Source organism: Acanthochromis polyacanthus, chromosome 21 (assembly GCF_021347895.1).
Source record: "Acanthochromis polyacanthus isolate Apoly-LR-REF ecotype Palm Island chromosome 21, KAUST_Apoly_ChrSc, whole genome shotgun sequence".
In the NCBI taxonomy this organism is placed as follows: Eukaryota; Metazoa; Chordata; class Actinopteri; family Pomacentridae; genus Acanthochromis; species Acanthochromis polyacanthus.
This window is the reverse complement of record NC_067133.1, coordinates 3,376,387-3,398,700: the sequence shown is the minus strand read 5'-3', so window position 1 is coordinate 3,398,700 and position 22,314 is coordinate 3,376,387. Positions and strand designations below refer to the sequence as shown.

At 40.9% G+C, this 22,314-nt stretch overlaps 1 protein-coding gene across 2 annotated transcripts; it reads right to left on the bottom strand.

Annotated features, from left to right (window-relative positions):
* Positions 1–15,830, bottom strand: ldlra (low density lipoprotein receptor a). 2 transcript variants are annotated; one of them, XM_051940904.1, is made up of 18 exons: positions 15,611–15,830; positions 11,310–11,435; positions 11,067–11,189; positions 10,313–10,693; positions 10,098–10,220; positions 9,868–9,990; positions 9,636–9,755; positions 9,273–9,398; positions 8,206–8,377; positions 7,892–8,119; positions 7,685–7,803; positions 7,408–7,547; positions 7,164–7,305; positions 3,608–3,751; positions 3,195–3,494; positions 2,977–3,057; positions 2,706–2,866; positions 1–2,551 (listed from the first exon to the last, which is right to left on the bottom strand). In XM_051940904.1, exons 1-18 carry the CDS (start codon positions 15,666–15,668, stop codon positions 2,495–2,497), a joined length of 2,724 nt encoding a protein of 907 aa, XP_051796864.1. In that variant the 5' UTR covers positions 15,669–15,830; the 3' UTR covers positions 1–2,494. The 2 variants fall into 2 exon arrangements, with proteins under 2 accessions (XP_051796864.1, XP_022046362.2); XM_022190670.2 differs by having other exon boundaries at positions 2,706–2,869; positions 15,611–15,829.
* Positions 15,831–22,314: the final 6,484 nt, after the last annotated feature.

The following is a 22,314-nucleotide window of genomic DNA, read 5'->3' as shown; positions in this document are numbered from 1 at the left end:
TTGGTTCTATAATAAATAGAAGCATTTATTTATGTACAGCAAATGTTTAAAGGCTAAAACAACATTACCAAAAACAGTTGAGAACAAATATGTACATTTATGAACATTATATTTACACGCTTCATCTGCACTGTCAGTCTGTGAATGTAAAAAACTCTTAATGTACAGCTCTTCTCTAGCACTCATCTCTCATTTTAAACAGGCAGACGCGCTGATTTTTACACAAAGTTCAATAGCACCAACATATGAACAAACTATGTCATTAACAAGGCACACATTTGCCTGCAACACAAACAACTGAGCTCAAATGGCCACTGTAAAGTCTGTTTTCATGAAACAGCGCAGCACATAGCATTCCTTGGTCAGGAATGCTGGTATAAGGCAAGCCGGTCTTAAGGGAGCACATAAATATACACGTGTCATGGCAGCGAGCATTAGACACGGCTCTATTGCTCACACATGGTTGCATCAAAGCTTTTTGGAATGTGCTGCTCCTTCTGGAAGGGGGCATAGGGAAGGGAAATTTAAAGACAGCCGGCCGATGCGCAGACAGCTAATCGCAAATCTAAAGATTGGAGCTGGAAAAGCATCATCCGAAGCTACACACAGCTGCTGAAGGTCCTTTTTGGCCACGTGGTGATATGTGGAATCTTAAGGATATCACTCAGTACAGTATAATCAAGGCACAAACGCATTGTTCGCTGTGTTTCCTCTGAGGTTAACGACAGCAGTGACTTTCGGTCCTTTAGATTATATTTTTGCTCAACTGCTGAGAAGGTTGCTGGTGACAAAATTATACACACACATTGTTTTGAGACGTATTGAGGTCACACTGGTTACACTAGCGCATGGATAACTCTCACACTTGATGACTAGATTTTGAACTGAAAAGGAAAAGCTGGACATTTTGGGAAACACACTTAGGAATCCTTCCATAATAATTCTCTATACTGAAATTTTTCCCTTTCCAATGATAAAAAAACAATCCCAACACAACAAATGGCTTTACAAATGACTACAAAAGCTGTAGCCGGTATTTTGCTGTTTCTGCAGACTTTACTACAGGTTTTGACGTGGACGCTTTGCATGTCGGTGAAGCGATGCAGCAATGCCAAGTTAAATTCTAAATTTGTAACTGCTACATAAACCAGTCTATAAATAGCAGCCATTGTTGTTGTTGTTTTAGGCATGTGCACATTACACAAACCAACAACAGGCACATGGAAACTGAGGTGTGACTGTGGTTTTCCAAACTCTTCATTCTACATGTCCACTCAAACAAACCAAAACTTAAAAAAACTGTACTTGAGAATGCATCTGAAAAAAAATCTCTGTTTAAATGACCTAAAACTGCTCTTTGCATGTTGATGAGAAGCCTAAATGCAGAGGAAAATGTTCATTTTGCAATATATCTACATTAGTGAGAAGTCCTTCACTTTCTGTATGGTAAATACTATGATTAGCAGATTAGCTTAGCTTAGCAAAAGACATCAGTCTCCCCACTACCTTACTAATTAATGCATCTTATTGTTTATACACAAACTAGCAGGTGCATTTCCCAAAATGTTGAGCTTGTTGTTTAAATCTGATTCAGTGATACTGTTTGTCAGGACTTGTTTTCAGTGAATAGGGAGAAAATAAAATAAAGTAATAGCTAGTCTGTCACCACAAATTAGACAAGAAGATTCCCATCAGGAGCAAAAGATGAGAGAGCTTGAAGAGTTTAGCTTAGCATTAAAGACTGGTAACAGAAGGAAATGGCTAGCTTAACTGTCCAAATTGGCCAAATCTGTGTGGTTTTAGAATTTTGTCTGTGTTTTGATTTAGAAACAAGACATAATGGACAGAGTTATGCTATTGTAGTTGTTTCCTGCTGTTTCAAGTCTTTATGCTAAGCTAAGCTAATCACCTCCTGGCTCCAGTCTTAACATTTAATGCACAGACATAAGAGTGGTATCACATCTTCTCATCTAACTTTAGGCTTAAAAAGTTGCTATGCATGTTCCAAAATGCTAAACTATTATTTTAAATTACAAATAGTGCAAAATATAATAATATTCCATAAACAGCTTGTCGTTTTCTACTAAGCAGTGATATTTACAGAACGTATTACTGATGTCTTGGCATGAGGTTGACAAATTAACCATTTAGAAGTTGAATCAAATGTACCAAGCTAAAATTATGCATGGAAAGCAAGATATTATGCAGTTTTAAGACATTTCTCCAGTTTATAGTAAAGTTAAAAGCATAGCCTGAGGATTTGGCATGTTTTCTTGAGGGATAAAATGTCAAATGTCAACTTGGAGGAAATAAAAAGCTTCACCCTGATATTTCCACTGTAGAGCGCTTGTTCTTCTGTGAGGATATAGTGGTTGAAGGCCGTCAGATACAGGCTTTGAATTCCATATCTTTGTGCTGTGTGAGGTAAAAATGCTGAAGGACGTTAACGGTAGCTTATCGCCAAGGCTCCTCTTTCCACTCTGCCCGACACTTTTCAGTTTTCTGTGAAGACTGGATTGTCTGCCTCCTCATCCAAGCTCACAACTTGTCTCTGACAGAACAGCAAAGCAAATGGATGTTAGATATTTAACCTAATACAGCCTCTCTGCTCATTGCAACAAAATAGTTTGTTTTTGTCCACTGTATGAGGAGGATTAAATTTAAATGAATTATGGTATCGTAGAAGTAACTCCTCTCAGACTTACTTTTGGGTAGGAGTAACCATCAGGGCTGTGGCTCCTCCAAATGTGCACTTGGTCCTCCGTAGTTTTCTGATAAACGGGATTGTCAAAGTGAATTGTGTTGGTGTTCTTCAACCTGTAATTCCTCCACAGTAGAACACCTCCGACAGCCACCAGACAAAGGATTGCTATTTGATAGACAGAGATCCAGAGATATGTGACACATGATCACAGGCTGCTATTACTTCAAATAGCTGGTTTGTTCCGAGAAGAAGCAACTGCTAAAACAACTTACCCAGAGGTAAGACGATGTAAAGAGCTATCGGGGTATTGGAGGCAGTCTTGGACATAGCTTCTGCAAACTCATGCACGACATCTGAAGGGAAAGTAAACACAGCAACGTGAGTTAATGATACATAGAGTCGATGTGCGCAAGGGCAGTTAGTCACAGGGCTGAGAGCAATGCACTCAGCAAAACAGAAATCATCTTAAACATGCACTTTGGTAACTTGCCTGTAGAGGTGAACAGAGCCTCTGTGGTGGTGTGGATGGGTTCAAGCTTCTTTGGTTCAGGTGTTGTGGTTCTGACTGGAGGCTTGGTGGTTTGCGGCACTGGTTTAGCGACGGTGCTGGTGATTTTGACAGGCACTGGGGTGGTGGTGCGGACCTGGGGCTTCGGTGTGGTCCTGGGTGTGGTCCTGGGTGTGGTCCTGGGTGTGGTCCTGGGTGTGGTACTAGGTAGCACTGGTGGCCGACGAGGGGGGTGGGTAGTTGAAACTTGAGGCTGCTCAGGAGCTGCAGTTGTTGGCACAGCTGATAACGTATAGAAACAAAAAAGGATGGCTTGAGATAATGAAAATATTCTATTTAAAAGACAGGAATAGCTTTATTATGACTTTGTTTTCTGATTTTAACCATTTACATACCGGGTACACATGTCCTCATATCCCTGGCCAGCATCATGTTATCTGGACAGACACAGGTATATTTGGGGGGATGTCTGCCCACTTGAGGAGCTGCCAGGCACAAGAATTCACAGCCGCCATTGTTCACCCGACACCAGTCCCTGCCTGCAATGGAAAAAACAATTAAACTGCTTTATCTTCATCTTTGGAATCCATTCAACATTATCAGTTTGGCATTTTGGTAAATGCGCTGACTTATTGCTGAGAGCTTAATGAAAGGATTGCTACCAGTCTCATGTGTACACACGTGGACAAAATTGTTGGTACCCCTCAGTTAAAGAAGGAAAAACCCACAATTCTCACTGAAATCACTTGAAACTCACAAAAGTAACAATAAATAAAAATTTATTGAAAATTAAATAATCAAAAACAGCCATTACTTTTGAATTGTTGATTAACATAATTATTTAAAAAAACAAACTAATGAAACAGGCCTGGACAAAAATGATGGTACCTCTATAAAAGATTGAAAACTATTTGACCAGAGTGACATGATTAACTCAGGTGTGTCATTTAATTGACATCACAGGTGTTTCCAAACTCATAATCAGTCAGTCTGCCTATTTAAAGGGAGACAAGTAGTCACCCTGCTGTTTGGTGAAAAGGTGTGTACCACACTGAACATGGACAACAGAAAGCGAAGGAGAGAATTGTCCCAGGACATCCGAAAAAAAATTATAGACAAACATCTTAAAGGTAAAGGCTATAAGACCATCTCTAAACAGCTTGAAGTTCCTGTGACAACAGTGGCTCATATTATTCAGAAGTTCAAGACCCACGGGACAGTAGCCAACCTCCCTGGACGTGGCCGCAAGAGGAAAATTGATGACAAATTGAAGAGACGGATCGTTCGAATTGTATCCAAAGAGCCCAGAGCAACCTCCAAAGAAATTAAAGGTGAACTCCAAGGCCAAGGTACATCAGTGTCAGATCGCACCATTCGTCGTTGTTTGAGCCAAAGTGGACTTCATGGGAGGACACCACTGCTGAAAAAAACTCATAAAAAAGCGAGACTGGAATTTGCAAAAATGCATGTTGACAAGCCACAAAGCTTCTGGGAGAATGTCCTTTGGACAGATGAGACCAAACTGGAGCTTTTTGGTAAGGCACATCAACTCTATGTTCATAGACTCAAACCAAGCATACGAAGAAAAGAACAGTGTCCCTACGGTCAAACATGGAGGAGGCTCAGTAATGTTTTGGGGCTGCTTTGCTGCATCTGGCACAGGGTGTCTTGAAAGTGTGCAAGGTACGATGAAATCTGAAGACTATCAAGGCATTCTGGAGAGAAATGTGCTGCCTAGTGTCAGAAAGCTTGGTCTCAGTCGCAGGTCATGGGTCTTCCAACAGGACAACGATCCAAAACACACAGCCAAAAACACCCAAGAATGGCTGAGAGAAAAGCGTTGGACTATTCTAAAGTGGCCTTCTATGAGCCCAGATCTGAATCCCATTGAACATATGTGGAAGGAGCTGAAACATGCCATTTGGAGAAGACACCCATCAAACCTGAGACAACTGGAGCTGTTTGCTCATGAGGAGTGGGCCAAAATACCTGTTGGCAGCTGCAGAATGCTCATTGACAAATACAGAAATCGTTTAATTGCAGTGATTGCCTCAAAAGGTTGTGCAACAAAATATTAAGTTATGGGTACCATTATTTTTGTCCAGCCCTATTTCATTAGTTTGTTTTTTTAAATAATTATGTTAATCAACAATTCAAAAGTGATGGCTGATTTTGATTATTTAATTTTCAATAAATTTTTATTTATTGTTACTTTTGTGAGTTTCAAGTGATTTCAGTGAGAATTGTGGTTTTTCCTTCTTTAACTGAGGGGTACCAACAATTTTGTCCACGTGTGTATATACTAGATATAAGCTAATGAGTTATACTAACAAGTCAGTTAGCTTAGCTTGGCACAAAGACTAGAAGCAGGAAGAAGGGGTAACAAAATCCATCTACCATCATCAAGTGTTGTGTTATAGTAGCCAAGATTGGTCTTGGTCTCGACAGCGTTCTCAATACCATTTTTTGAAGGTCATATGTTTGAATCAAATGCATTTTTACTTGGTCCTGTTGGTGTATCAGACAAAGACAACTTTGGCTTTTTGTTCAAGACCACAAGTGGAGGAAATTCCCCGCACATAGTCTGAATTATCTGTTTAAACATCATCTTCATCATGCACACTCCAAGAAACTGAATGCGGAAGACAACAGGAGCAGCCAGATGTTTGGTAATTGTTGCTACCTAAACCACAAAGAGCTAACCTGCCAAACAGTGTCTAAAATAAAATACACAATAGTCTGTCAGTTCTGCAAAGCTTACTAAGTTGGCTGGGACCAACTTAGCATAGCAGGAAGCATAAACAAAGGCAAGCTAATTTAGCATGGCACCATCACCAGTTTGGCTTCAAACTCTACCTGTTTGTTTTAACTGGCTGGTGGGGAATCCAAGCTGTTTACTACCATCACCAAATCACATAGCACATACCCTGTGGCCGGTTAATAACACAAGACTTTCATGCTTTGAAAGACCGTTAAACAGGTGAAGGAGTCTACAACACCACTTTTCAGGTACTTATAACCTGATCCTGAGAGACGTTTTTTCCACCAGTACCACCTGGTGCTGTGAGAGTCTTGAGTCATTAACATCCCAGTAACCATTTAATTTAAAGGTGAGAATAAACTTCAGTTTCCCCATCAGTCAGTTAGAACTCCGGAAGCCTCCTATAGATGAAAGCTGACACATCTGCACAAACCAAAATGACCAGAAATCTCGTTACCCCTCACCAAAAGTGATTTCATGAGTGTTATGTTTCACATTTTGTCTGAAGTGTGTCGCACAGTGTGGGATTTGCAATTGTTATTGGCCTTGGTCATGAAGCCTCATAGTTATGGTCTCAGTACACTCTTGTTTTGGTCATGATGGTTTTAACTACAACACTACCTGCAGCTGCAAAGCTCATAATTTGCTGGAAACAGACAGAAAAGTAACAGTTATTTTTTTCCCTCTTTTTTGTCCTGTTTCAAGTACTTCTAATGATTTATTCTTACACTCTAAACGGGAAACAATCAGTGTCTGCGTGCATCGGGGCTCATTTATATGTTGAAAATGAATAGAATTAACATACAACTAGCTTATAAATGCTACATATAATCATCATTCAACGTTTTCACACTTATTCAGCTTCTGTTTGAGGACTGGTATATGGAGCCAACCATGCAATGCAATGGAAAGGTGTGATATGGATGAGTCATTGCAGAAATGACAGGCTCAGGGATCATTTCTATGTTGAAAACGAAGGCAATTAACTTAAAAATTGCCTACAAATCCTACATGTCATTACCATTCAGTATTTTTCCTCTTATTAAGCTGCTGGTATGATGCCTGGTGTATGGAGTCAGCCATGCAATGCAATGGAAAGGTGTAGTATTGGTGCATCACTGCAGGTATTATGAGATCTTGACCAACTAATCCACTCGCACTGTAGTGTTTTATTGGTGTAACTGTCTTACCAGCAGGTTGCTTGAGGTTATGGTAGAGAATGATGTCGTCTGGTGATGACAGATGCTCTGCTAGTGGAGCGATGTCATCACCTGTCAGCCTGTTTGCACTGAGGATGGCACTATTACTGACATCTGTCCAGAACACTCGTTCCTAGAAGCACAGAAACAACAATTCTTGAACATCTGAAAAGGTTACATGCGCAGTGAGGAGTTTATAGGATGTTGTATTTGGGAGGTCTGGGTATATATCTACCTCAAACACAGTGAGTCCCAGTGGGTGAGCTAGCTTGTGTTCATCAACAATGAGTGTGCGTCGACCACCTCCCTGCACATCGATACTGGAGAGGGTGTGCAGCTTAGAGTCCACCCAGTAGAGTCGCTGGTTCAACATGTCTGAGGACGAAGAAAGCGGGTTGGGGTGGAGGGTGGGGGGTTAACAGGTCAGACCAGAATGATCACTGGGTATTTGTGTTCACATGAAAAGATAAGCAACAACCTGAAACCAGAGAGAGGTAAGTGCTTGAGTTTACCCAATGTGATGCCATTAGGCCACTCGATGTTGTCAGTGACCAGAGCAGTGCGGTCTACTCCGTTAAGACCGCCCTTCTCAATCTTAGCTGGATTCCCCCAGTCAGTCCAGTAAACGAAGCTGAAAAATAAAAATATTGGAAATGAAAATGCTCAAGTACATTGTATATATATATATATATGTACTTCTACTGGTGCTGTTAGCTTACTTGCTGTGGGGGTCGACCACAATAGCGCGGGGTTTCAGTAAGTTTTGCCGGAATAGAGTTTTGCGGCGGCTGCCGTCAGCAGTGACCACCGAGATAGTGCCACGAATGCTGTCAGTCCAGTAGAGGTTACCGTGGATCCAGTCAAAGGCAATTCCTTCGGGAGCATCAATATCACTATCGATCACTGTGCGGTGAAGATTGGAGTCTTCAGCTGAGTCCATCGATGCTCTGAGTTAAAAGTAAAAACAGGCGTCAAACAGAAGAAAATTAAAAAAGAAACACACATTTCATTCTGATTTCATTCTTGGTCAGACCTGTAGATCTTCTTCTGGGAGATGTCTGACCAGTAGAGCTCCTTGGTGGCCATGTTCATGTCCAGAGCCACAACGTTCTTCAGACGAGGGATCACTCTTGTGTATTCACTTTTGTCCAGAGTCATCTTTCTGACTTCATGACGGTTGGTGAAGAAAAGGTAGGCGATTGTACCTAAAACATCAGAGTAGAAAGGTTGTACTTCTATTATTGGTCTCCGGATTGTTTTAAGTCAAATCAAAATTTTGCATATGAACCCTATCACTGGTTTGGATTACAGCAAAATCCTTTAATTATCAATCCATTTGTGGTGTCGTGGCACCACAAATTGATCAATGAAAGAGAGACAGCTAGCACTAAGAAGATTGTTTCTTTTGTATGATGTGGGATGAACACAGAAAAAAGTGTATGACGGCTGCTTTTCACATGAAATAACATCAATCAAAAGTAACATTCTGCAGGAATCAGTGCTAACGCTGGAAAACTAGGCGACGTAGATGCCACTTGAGTGAAATGCAAACTGAATATGGTTTTGTTCTGAACAGATGAATTTAGGATGTCCACCCAAAGAGGTTTCAGCCCTAACCAAAAGAATATCACCAGCAACAAAATAATAAGAATGGACAATTTTACCACTTTTGTTCATTTGGGCTTCATTTACTCAAGGATTTGTTTATCAACCGTCAGAAAAATAAAGGAAATGCATAGATTTCAGTCAAATAGGGTAACACAAATTCATTGTCTTTAGGTAGATCAGTTATGCCTTTTGATGTGGAGAGTTTTTTGAGCCAGGAAAACCCCTGGAATAACAACTGATCCTTTAGGAAAATTAAAATAAAATGCACATTGGTTGTATCACAGTTTATATTTCTCAAACAGAAAGTGTAAATCTAGTTTCTCTTTCATTTGTAGCCGAGAACATTCAATGAAAGTTCATTATTTATTTACGTATTTCTACTAATGGAACCAGACACGTAACATGTGATAAGATTGCTCATCATCTGTCAACATCTAACTGTTACATAATAATGAAAAAATGTGTCACAGAACACTGGGGGCTTGTACTCACCAATGGCCTTGCAGGCTTTGGTTGCTGGGTCAACTTGGTAACCCTCCTCACATTGGCATTTGTAGCTGCCCATTTGGTTGATACAGATTTGACTGCAGGTGTCTGGGTTGGCGCATTCATCGATGTCTGATTTAAAGAAATAAGAGACTTAGAATCAAATGGAGCAAAGACGAGTCACTGTGTCCATGAGAATTACGAAAAACAACTTTATCTGAAAGTACAGTTGGTGACAGGGATGGGTTTGCATCAGAGTAAATAGTTTATTGGCATCATTTGTTAATCAGAGTGAAGTTCATGTTAGATAACAGGACAGAAAGTACAACATGGAAGGTTCATTTTTTGTGTTCTAACTGTGTCAGTTACCTTCACAGCGTCTGGTGTCAGTCAGTCTATAACCAGAAGGACACAAGCACTCATAGCCGATCTTTAGGTCTTTGCAAATATGAGAGCAGCCGCCATTGTTGTACAGACACTCATTGGATCCTGCAGCGGAAGAAGAAAAGGGTTTGAGCTATGGAACTGCAGACACCCTCATTAAATACATCAAAGCAGCAATTAAGCAGACAGTTATGAATGAGGGGGCCTCTGTGCTCACCACATTCCCTGAGAGGCTCATCTGACCAATCCCTGCAATCACGCCTCCTGTCGCACACCTTCTCCATGCTAATACACTCCCCACTGCGGCACTTAAACCTGGTTGGGCCCTCACAGCGGGTTGCTGTGTATGAAACATAGAAAAAAATCAGATAGCGCAGACATTATATTAGAGATTCTGCAGTTCATTTGGCTGCCAAAGGTAGGAAGTGTACAGGAGGAGACTCATACCATTGACACATCCATTTTCATCACTCATGTCCATGCAGTCGTACTGATGGTCGCACTGGCGGCTGCCATGGATGCAAGTTCCATCACCGCATTGAAACTCATCAGGACGGCAGGTGGATTGAGCTGAAGGGATACAGAAAGAGGTGATGATTTGAAAATAACATGGGCAGGTAATGAACAGGAAACGCAGATGGTGAAAGATTGAGCAATCATACCACAGTTAGCTTCATCGGATCGATCATGGCAGTCAACACCTCCATCACACCTCCAGCTACCATGGATGCACTCTCCGCTGCCACAACGGAACTCCAGGGAGGAGCATTTGTGCGCGGGAGGAGAGGTGGGAGTCTTTGCGCCACAGTTCTGGGGCCATTCGTCCGAGCCATCGGAGCAGTCGGCGTCACCGTCGCAGGCCCACAGGCGAGGAAGGCAAACAGAGTTGTTGCATCGAAATGATGCGCTGCTGCAGGTGGTGGGCGGGCAGGAGGCCTCGTCGCTGGCATCGTCACAGTCTGCCTCATCGTCACACACGAAGGAAGACGACACACATTGGCCATTGGAGCAGCGGAACTCAGAGTCTGTGCACTGCCTGGGCGCTAAAACAGATGAGATGTGATAGATTCTGTCAGAGGAATGAAAACTAGCCAGCTAATTCTCAGAGAAATGTGACAAAACAAAGTGGTTATGATTGGGAAATGTTAAGACTGATGCCTCTTTACTGCGACTAGTCTTGCATTGACAGACTATTCTCCAAGGCTGACATAGTGTCATGTAGAATGGTCTGTCTGCACCTCATTACCATTCCACTACAGGAGGTAAAAACACTGGTTCATTTGTTTTTCTTTAAACCCACAAAATGGTGGCATGCAGATAGTAGAAACTGAGAAGAAAGTCTTGCTAAATGCATGGCAAATGGCATGCTTTTACCCACAAACTACATCGAGTGAGTCAGACCAAACTGCGACTTACCACAGCTCTCCTCATCAACTCCATTCTCACAGTCGGCTTTTCCATCACAGCGCCAGGTGCTCGGTATACACTGGTTAAGGCGGTCTGCGCAGCTGAACTCCATCGGTTCACATGTTTTAGCCGCTGGGAGGGAAATCACACAGGAAATGATAGCTAAATTTGAGTCTTGGAGTAGGGGATTGTGAGATCTATATGACAATGTAAACCATATCTATAACCAGTCTCACGGAACATGATACTCACAGCAGGTACCAGGAAGTTCGTCTGTGCCGTCTCCACAGTCATCTGTACCGTCGCACACCCATCTCATTGTGATACATCTCCCAATTCCACACTGGAACTGGTTGGATCCACATGTTGTTAATGCATCTGTTACAGACAGGTACACACATACAGTTCAGTTCAGTGGAGGATTGTTTAGTTGTCATCTATCAAGGATTCCACTGAAAAATTGTTATGACTGCAAATGAATCAGACGAGGCTGAATGGCTACAGTTGTGTGGCACAATCATGCTTACAGGGACTTGCTAGTTTTTAGTAGCATTGCCTACTATCTTTACCATCAAGGCTTAGACTGTTAAATTGCTACATAATGGCATTAGGTATTTGTTTAAAAACAAAAATAATGCAATGACTGAAATTTTGATCTGATCATGATGCAAACATGAATAGTTAGGATCGTAAATGTTGCTACAACTCATCCTGAGAATATATGGACCAAATTTCCATCCATTCAATTGATGATCCTCACAGTGGCACTGCAAAAGAAATCAACAACATCTTCAGGGTTCATCCCCTGGCAGTTAAGAATAAATCAGTTCAGCTAGTACGGTGGTGATTGAAAGTTTATGAACCTATCTGACCTAATACACCATCAACATTTCACAGAAGTCCTAAAAGCAGATAAAAAAAAATTGTTGCCTGTTGTCATCAGACTGGAAAAGTTACCAAATCATCTCTGAAGAGTTTGGACTCCACCAATATACAGTCAGGTAGGCTGTGTGCCAATTCAGGTGCATTGCTATCTCCATAGGAGACTGCAGGCCCACAAAGAACTCTGGGTAACTTCTGAGCGAGTAAAGACCTCTCTGGCATTGGCTCACATTAATGTTCATGAGTCCACCATCAGGAGAACACTGAACAACAATGCTGTCCATGACACGGCTAAATAGAAAACGCTAATTCTCTTTGAAAAGTGCACAAACATTGAATTCCAGCAAAAGAACCTGATTCTATCTGTGAAACATGCTGTGGTAGCATCGTGGTTTGGATCTCTTTATCTTCATCTGGGCAAGAACGTCTCTTTGTCAATAATGGAACAATGAATTCTGAATTTTGCCAGTGCATTCTTAAGGAATAAGTCACTACATCTGTCTGTCAAATAAATCTCAAGAGAAAGTGGGTCATGTTGCAAGACAGCAGCCTAAAGCAAAAAAGTCTACCAATGAACAACCAAGTCAAGGTCCTGACTTCACACCGACAGAAACGTTGTAGAAAGACCTGCAGAGAAGGTTATGAGAGGAAACCACCAGCATTGCAAAGTTGAAGCTGTTCAGAAGGACAAATGGACTAATTTAGTAGAAGTTGATGTTCAGAGCTAATCAAAAGTTACCAGAAACATTTAGCTGTAGCTCTGGTTGCAGAAGGGGGTCATCGAATCAATACATGAGATACTTTTGCCATTCACAGATATGTAATTAATAAATGAATAAATAAGTATAATATGTTTGTCTCATTTGGTTAATTGGGCTGTAGACATTCAGACACTTCACATCAGCCTCTGGGGAGCATGAATGTGAAAAATCAATAAACATCCTGGTGGGAGTGTGAGTCCAGGAGGTATATACTCTTGAATGACGCACACATGACTAAACTAACACAGTGTATTTGCTTTTTTAAATAGGGCAGATAAATGGTTGAACTACAAATCAAACAGAGACATGTACAGTATCTATGCAAGTAGCCCGGCCTGCTTTTATCAGCCGTTATCAAGGAGCCGCTGATATGGCAGCTTCATAACCACAATGGCAATCCTATTTTCTAGCATTTATGATTCCTGCCAGCAAAAGTGCCGAAGACACACAGTCGCTCCCTCAACCCCCATTTTTAATGGATCCAATGAAGCCGCTGAACTGGAAGAGCCAATTAGACTGTACATCAAAGAAACAGCACTTCATGAAAATGCACTGGAGGCCATTCCTCCCTCCGGCCCTGGGGGCTCAAAACCCCATATGGCCACCTGTTTCTGACAGGGGCCAGAGGGAGGTATTTAACAGTAACGCCACCAGCAGCTCAGCAATTATCATCCTCATAGTCCGATACATTTCTAATTAAATATTTATGTGTCAGTATTTACATTTCCATAGGTGTGCCCCTAAAGATCTCATGAAGAGACAAATCATAAATTATACATCCCAAAAAATATGTTTCAGCTTAGAAAACCATAATGGCCTCATAGTAAAGTCAACCATCTGCTGCCATCGGTCATGGTTAATGTTTTAGCAGTTGTTAAAAAAAAAGCGGGAGATGTTATTTCTTTGAACTTTAGCAGGTTAAAGAAATTACTTTACCGGCGTTGTAGTATTTTATATGACTCCATGATGATAAACCGTCATGCTTGAGGGTGTGTCTTATTGCCCTTGCCGTAAAGATTAGAACCGGTTTAATATTGGCAAACTCAGTCGTATCAAAAGAACTTCCTTCAGAGTTACAAAACAATAAAAGAAAAATGGGACAACACACTGAAATGCTTTTCATGCTTTTTTTCCCCTTGAAAATGATGCATGTATGGTGGAACTTTTTCACTTTATCGCTCAGCTATTTTTCTCTGAAACCACTGACACATTACCCAAATACAAGTTCATGCTGGTTATTTACTTAATAGGCTTAAAGTTCAGACCTTGACAGACTGGACAGAATGACAGCATTATTGACAGATGTGTTTGCCGCCGATTGTCTGGCATCTGATGTGTTCAGCTAAATGACCACAGTATGAAAGAGCTCATATATTTTCTGATATCTCCTCTCATGGTCCAAAAGTTGATTGAAAAATAGATTACCACACCATCTGGAGAGATTTGTGGCTCCTTTCGTTGGACCAAACCACTAAAACCTGTTACCTCTGTGTGTCAAAGTTACATATTCAGAAGGTTTTTCATTAAAAACATTCCTGGCTGCCTTACAATGCCTTAGAAGTAACTCTACATCTAGAATGTGCAGACCTATGAGGCTTCTGTCTAAATTTATTCTCACTGCAGTTCAGTACACCAGCTTACCTACAGCAAGTTGTAGTATTTTGAGGAGTTCGGGTATACAGTTTTGAGACAGAAACATGATAGATCCAGTTACTTGCTCACTCTGGAAGTAACTGGATTGGTTCTATGGGTTTGTTACATAGAAAAAAAGAGTCTGAATCCATGTTTTTGAGTTTCATCCATGGCATTAAGTGCTTATTTTGCTTATTCTGTGTCTTCCAACACAAAGGAAGCACCATGTGGACATGTTCACAAGGTTAAAAACTTGATTTTCACTGGAGGGTGTCTTTAAATCTGCACACATAAGGATTTTCTGTCCAAATCGGAGCATAGATGACTATTTCACAACATGGGGGTGTGGGCGTTTCTGAATAGGACGCATAACTTTGCGACGGGTGTAGAAATGTGAATGGGTGACAACCAGTTCCAACATGTTTCAACACACCGTTTCCCAGAACCAGCACACTGGGAACAGGTCTGATGGTGACTGTACAACCCCAAAACTACAGTAATGCAGCTTCTAGACAATGTCTGTATTTGTACTGGAGGATGAGTTGGAGGGCTTCCATTCATTTGCGCAGTATCGGGCAGTTCGACCTCCTGCAAACATGCTGGCTATTGCATCATGTGGGAAGAATTAACGCACCTGTAAAACTGGCAGGGATCCAACTTATCCGACTGTTGGCACTTTTTTCGTTTTTTTTTTTTTTTTGATTATCAACTGGTATAAAATGCAAGTGACGCCCATTTCTCTCATAGTGAACAACTTCCAAAACCGGCTTTTCAGAAACCCCGCTTGGCATCTTTTACACAGACTGTATTCACACATGCTCGAAGCTCATTGGCTGCTCGGAGCTGAGCGCCAGTAAATGAAAAGCGACAAACATGCTGCTTCATTCAAAAGCCGGCGAAGGAAAAAAATGGCAAGATTATAACTGGAAACTGCAGAAATAAAAGAAATATGCAGAAAAAGAGGCCGAATCGCTGTGGATATTTTTTCTTTCCAAGAAATTTCCCAGTGAAAGAAAAAAGGAAGAGTGGGAGAGATTTGACCTACATTCTGGGAGAAGTGCGCCCTCCCCCCCATCACCTTGCTGTCAGGGAAGTGGGCAATTTAAACCCAAACACACTCAATACCCCCATAAATCTAATTAATAACCTGAATGTTTAAACCATATTCCCTGGAAACACCATCAAGTTGGAGCTCAGCAGTTTTTTTCCCAAGTAAAAAAAAGTATAAATAACATAATATAATGCTGAAAAATAAAATGCATCTCGGTTGGAACTTACTCGTCTGAACAAGGGAGCAGAAGAGAAGCAGCAGTGAGGCGCAACACGGCAGTCTCATGTTTTTCTGGAAGATGCCCCTAAAAGTGTGAGTAAAAGTGGCTGTTTCTCACTCTCTCCCTGCACCGGTCGCAGTGAATGTGGTCGTTGCCTCCTCTGCTGCGTTAGGAGATGCTCCTTGCTGGTTGATCTGATGCTCCTGCTAACTGTAACTGTTTGACAACAACATCAGACTCATTTCAATGTGGTCCAGGGTGGGTGGAGCCCAGAGGGGGCCCTGGGGGGGGGAGGCGGGCCCTGGAGTGGTGTGATTTCTGAGCCGCACAGCCCCAACAATTGCGAGGCGGAGCTCCCGAGGAGATGGAGTTACTACAAGTTTAACCCTTTCAGACGGACGCGCGCATACAGTATCTGGATACATTAGTTTCACTGGAGCTGCATGTTTAACAGGGGCGAAGCAGGGAGGACTGGAGGACCTGGATGGAAATACCACAGGGTGCCTCTAATGGAGTGGTAGAGGGGAAAAAGACCTAACATTACCACGGCAAAATACACTTAACTAAACAGGTAAAGAGAAGAGAGCAATCAGCTAAGCACCATTTATAGCTTTATCAGTTATATGAGTTTCACAGAGGAGAGAGAGTGAATATATTGGTAGAAGGATGCTGAGTTTCCCACTGCCAGGCAGGAGGCCTCGAGGAAGACCAAAGAGGAGGTTTATGGATGTGGTTGAAGAGGACATGAAGGTAGTTGGTGTGAGAGAAGAAGATGCAGCAGACAGGGTTAGATGGAGGCAATTGATTCGCTGTGGCGACCCCTGAAGGGAAAAGCCGAAAGGAAAAGAAGAAGAAGAAGAGTTATATGAGTTTCACATCAGATTTAAAGTTTAAGGGGTTTTGCAAATTTATTTTTTACTTTAACTTTTACACATTTTCAAACCGAAAATATTATAAAATAGGATATTCATTTAAAAAATATTATGACATCATCTTTTTAGAAATAGAAAATTTTATAAATATATATATTTAAAATATTACAACTTTTCTCTGGAACATTACAACAATTTCTAGGAATTGCAACATTTCCCCTCCTCTGAATACTATGACTTTTTCTTGAAGGTAACTGGACGACTTTGTTTTTCAAACTACTGAATTGTTTTCCTCAGAATAAAGAATTACAACTTTTGCTGTTGATTTTATTTTTAATTCATTAAATCACTTTTTTTTCAAGATATTACAACTTCGAAATGTCAAAATATTGACTTTTCTCAGACTGCTATACCATTTTATCAATAAATAGAATATTTTTCTTAAATACTTTGACTTGTTTTTAGAAATCGTAGCAGTTTTGACCAGAATTGACAACTTGTTTTCCTCAAAATATTGCAACTTTTTCTTCAAACATTGCTTCTAAAACTGTATCACTTTCCCACAAAACATTACAAGTATATACAACAGGCTATTTCACTCTAATAAAATGCTGGCTGTAAAGAAATTTACATGGTTTTTCCGCACATGACCGCTTCCAGAATTGAGGTCTGTGACCTCTCCTAAAACTACATGTTTATTGTTATGAGTTCAAAGTCTCCAACTCCTGTGGATCCATAGTTTAAAATGAGATTTATATCAGAGATGAAGCACAGCAAAGATTAAAACAACAACCTTGAACTAAGCAGAAAGAGAAGCACTGGGAATAAACCCCAGAGATAGTCTGTAATTGAAAACAGTTAAATATTCCAGATGTTTTTTTGGACGCGTTTAAGGGGAGAGATGCAGGAACTTTGGCACAGGTTTGAAAAACAAGAAGCTGAAGCAGTTTAAGAGGAGCACAGTTGGTCATAGTGATAAGTAAATACACCAACACTGTTCCTATCACCTCCACCTCCCCCTAACTGTCTTTGACCGGTTATGTTTGGTCACGTTTGACCTTCAGCGTTACGGCAACACTGACAAATCCGCACAAACAGTTGGAATTTCAAAGAAACCTTCGAGCCGCACGAGTACGTGTGATTGAACTGAGGTATTCTGACAGTGACAAACAAAACACTGGATCCGTTACTATCTCAGTCATCCAGTCGGTAATTACAGGACTCTGTTTATCTCTTCCTTGCCTCACTGGAGCTACAAATGGATGGAAACTGTTATTGTTGCCAGAGATCAAATATACCCAGCCAGCATGGTGTCTGCTTAAAGAGTGATGAGCTGAATTTCTGCAATCGCTGTCCTTAAAATGCAACTTTATCACCATGGACGGCAGACGTATTGACAAATACAGAAATAATTATCATCTTTGTTGAACATACATGTCAAATATTTACATTTCTTTGCTCTCAAACAAACTTTTCCACCAACAGTGCTGAGGTCATTCCATACAGTATCTGTCAGGTTAAAGTCTGAGCGTTCACATTATCCTCGAGGACATTTTGATAAACTTCATTTTCACCCTGATTGAGGTCAGCAAACATCAAACAGCCCCAAAATCATAATGCTCCCTCCAATATAGTTGACTGATTTTTTCATGTTGGTATTTAGTCAGTGACCTTTTCACACTTTACATTGTGCTGAATATTCTCCCTAGGCAATTCAGCCACGCTCCATCCAGCCGTCCACTGGGATTTTCAAATGCTAGACTTGAAGAGAAAAGATGCAAACCAGCTCCAGTGTCTCCTTTAAACACTCAGCTGTTGCTCCGTGGTTCCTCTTTAACTCATTGTGTAATTTAGCGCCGGTGTTGGAGTCGCCAGAGCAGTAAATCATCATCATGTGCAGCCATCAGTTTCACAGATGACCTTCTAACCTTTTCCATCCAATTCAGCTGTTTTTGATGTTAAGTCTCCTGTGAGTTCCATTTTTTTTAAAAAGAATAGAGTAGCTGTAAGTTACATGTCCAATCTACTTAAATTCTTTGGACTCCAGTTTGTCTAACTTCAGCTTGTATGAATGCCATTAGCCTGGAGGTTTACATACTTTTCCTTCATACAATGATTTATGTGCAATCAGAGGAATATATTCTAAGTGTTCATACCTCTAATTCAGCTCTGACCTTATTTTAAGGCACATTGCTTTCCTTCTTGCCACTGTATCAGTGGATCAGTCTCAACAACAAAACTGCTCACAGATGAAGTGGGCAGGATATATCCAGTCGTCAGTCAACAGTCAGTTATTCAAGGAAAAATGTGATGTATGAGCAACTTTGACAAGAATCAAACTGTCACTTGGTCAGAGCATCTCCAAAGCAGCAGGTCTCACCAAGAGTTTCCAGTATAGAACAGCTAGTATTTACCAAGAGTAGTCCAAGGAAGCAACCAGTGAACCGGTGACAGTGTAATGAGCCCCAGAGGCTATTAGCTGTATGCAGGGAGTGAAGGCTGGCCTGTGTGGTCTAATTCCACAGCAGAGCGACTGCAGCTCAAACTACTGAAAAAAATAACTTCATTGTCAGGACTGGACCAACGACCAGTGGAAGAAGATGGTCTGATATGATGAACCAAGTTTCTTTTACATAATGTGGATGACCAGATGTTCCCATCCTTTACCTGCAGAAAGAATGGGAACAGGATGCATTATAGGAAGAAGGCAAACCAACAGAGGGTGTGAAGTGTGATGTTCTGGGCAATTTTGCATTCATGTGGAAGTTACTTTGACACATACAATCTACCTAAACAGACCATGTACATGTCCTCGTTATGGCAGCAGTACTCGCTAATGGCCTCTCTTATCAGGATAATGCTCCTTGCCACACTGCAAGCATTGTTCAGGAATGGTTAGAGGAACATGACCAGGAGGTTGAAATATTCAAATGGCCTTCAAATTCCCCAGATCCCAATCTGATTGAACATCTGTGTAATGTGCTGGAATTTGCTCACCATTTCAAGGGCTTCAAGGATGTGCTGCCAACGTCTTAGTACCTGATACCAGAGGACACCTTCAGAAGCCTGTAGAGTCCAGGCCTCAGTGGGTCAGAGATGTTTTGGGGGGTTTTGTTTTATTTATTTATTTATTTTTTCATGATTTATGTTCATTCAGATACATTATAGAAATTATGAAAATGATGTACCATAAACAAAAAGGAACAACAGGAAGATAAATCTTGTAAACGCTGTCTCCTGTGTTTCATAAAAAAAACAAATAACAATAACAATAAGCAACCTTTCAAACGCCACTCCTCACCAGGTCAACACAAGTTAGGCAAACATAATCACAAACAAAATATATATTTATGTGTCTTACTTATTGGGAATTTCACATTCCAACACTATCATTTTCTCTATATTCTGACATTATTTTGTCTTTAAACATTTTTTTTTTGAATTTGTAGACACTTGCACAGCTTTTAAGTTCATTTCTCAAAGAGTTCCAAACTCCAACTCCATAAATGGACACACACATTCGTTTCTGTACTGTCCTCCAAGACGCAGTCCGAAAATTGTATTTTCTTCTGTGATATCCATCCTGAGAAACAAAATTAAATAAATTTTGGATGGAAGCAGGCAACATTTTTTGTTTTGCTTTCCACATCACAAGTAAGATTTTTAAGTCAACTAAATCTTTAAATTTAAGTTGTCTCGAGGCAATGAACAAACTGTTAGTGTGCTCTCTGTAGCTCTTTCTATTAATTATCCGAATTGCTCTTTTTTGCAGACGAACCAGGGGCTCAATAGTAACATTGCATGTATTTCCAAAAACCTCAGCACAATAACTGAAGTATGGAAGAATCATTGAGCAGTACAGCCTTTGCAGAGAGTTACAATCAAAAATGTCTTTGACTTTACTTAAAATACCGATACTCTGGCTAATTTTCTTTTTTATGTAGTCTACGTGAACTTTCCAATTGAGTTTTTCACCTAAAATAACACCTAAGAATTTTGTTTCATTAACTCTTTTTACAACTGCATCATCAGTTGGGTTTAATATTGTTTTGGATTGGTGTATAGTTACATCTGTAAAGCACAGAATCACAAATTTACATCAAAAAATGTCATTTGATGATTTTTTTTCTCTAATCTTTGCTTTTTTTATGCACAACATTGCATCAAATATTACGGAAATTCATGAAGCAAAGAACCACTCCATGAAAAAAATACTAACATCAGAATATTTTGGATTTTTTCCGCTCCGGAGAAATATCCTCAACATATTCTGTCCAGCGCTTGAACCCACCCACCTCTCAGCCCGCTGTGCTTTGCAGTGTTTAACAAGAACTGACAAGGAATTTTCCGGCCTCTGCTATAACTGGGTCCTACGGGTGAGCGGCTGTGAATGAGGAAAGTTTCTAATCTGTGCCGAATTAACCTCCAACTTCCTGATTATTCAGTGCCCCCATCCCAAAATATGCACAGCACAGGGGCGGTACATGTTCTCTGTGACCCTTCATGAAATGCTGGTTGAACAGATGGGTCACACTGCAGAAAGACAGACAGAAACAAGGTGAGTTCCTCTCACTGTTGTTTATTCATTAGAGTCGAACACACCCCTTTCTGTCTCTGTTATTGCCCGTAATCTCGACTTCATCACCTCAGTTTCTGTAAACTATTTCTGGTTCTTCCAGTATGCATGCTCCCACAGTCCTTTTCACATCAGTCGCCCTGACAAAACAGTCTTCTAGGCTGTAACAGTTTTTCTATTCTCCCCAGAAGGTTAAATCAGGTTCTCCCAGATGCTGTAAAGCAAGTTTTTGGCTTCCTCTACTTAAAGACAGAAAACCAGACCAGCCAGGGATACGTTGGAAGTAGAATTACAGGCCAAAGTGGGACAGATTTCTGTTTTAATGCCTGCATTAAATATTTCAGACACGTTTATGTGTGTTCAATCATCCATCTTCTTCTTTTTCCACAGGAACAGGGACACGTTTCTGGATTTTCTGACTGTCGTTATGGCTGAGAAGTGGCTGCCTGGACAGGGTGTGCATCTTAATATAGACATATTTCTTGGGAGATGAAACATTTGGCTTCATCACTTTGGAAGAGCAGATAAGGCTGACACTGAGTGGAAAGGCGATGAACCAATAAAAGACAATAGCTGTAGGGGGGTTTCAATCATTTAGTTCAGAGAGTTCACATTTCTCCCAGCACGGGAGTGAACATCCTCTAACACACGAGGACTGTAATACAAAATAGATCTAAACTGAGCTGGTTTATAGCAGACACTGCAAATGAATCCTGAAAAAATGGCAACCACAACTGTGCAAACACTCGCTCATAAGTCTGCTGGGAGACTCAAGCTGGGGTGAGCGTTCCTCGAAATTCAGTCTTCAGGAATCACCCACGCAGCAGATTCATAGCAGATATAACCCCAGATGTTTGTTCAGGTGTTCAGGCATGTGCCCCCGAGATTTCAGCAAAGTCACATGAGGGGAAGGAGGATGTGGGCGTGTCGGGGTCGAATTTCTGAGAAGTGGGGATCGTGTGGAAATCGCAAGAAGAACCCCAAATGACTCTGCAGTTGCCAGAGAGTAACCGACACGTGAAGACACACACATGCCAAATGAGTTGCAGCATATGCAGTCTGACTGTAACATTGTGTTGTGATTAAGTATGCATGAAAAAGTTGGCAAACACAACAAACAGAGAAGTCATTTAGAAACAGTTGTGGATACGTAGCTGAAATAACTTTCTAAAAGTAATAAATTCAACACAGGTTTATTTATAGGGTGCTCAAATCTAGAGTGCAAAAAGTTAACTCAGGGCACACGCAATACTATAGAGAGAA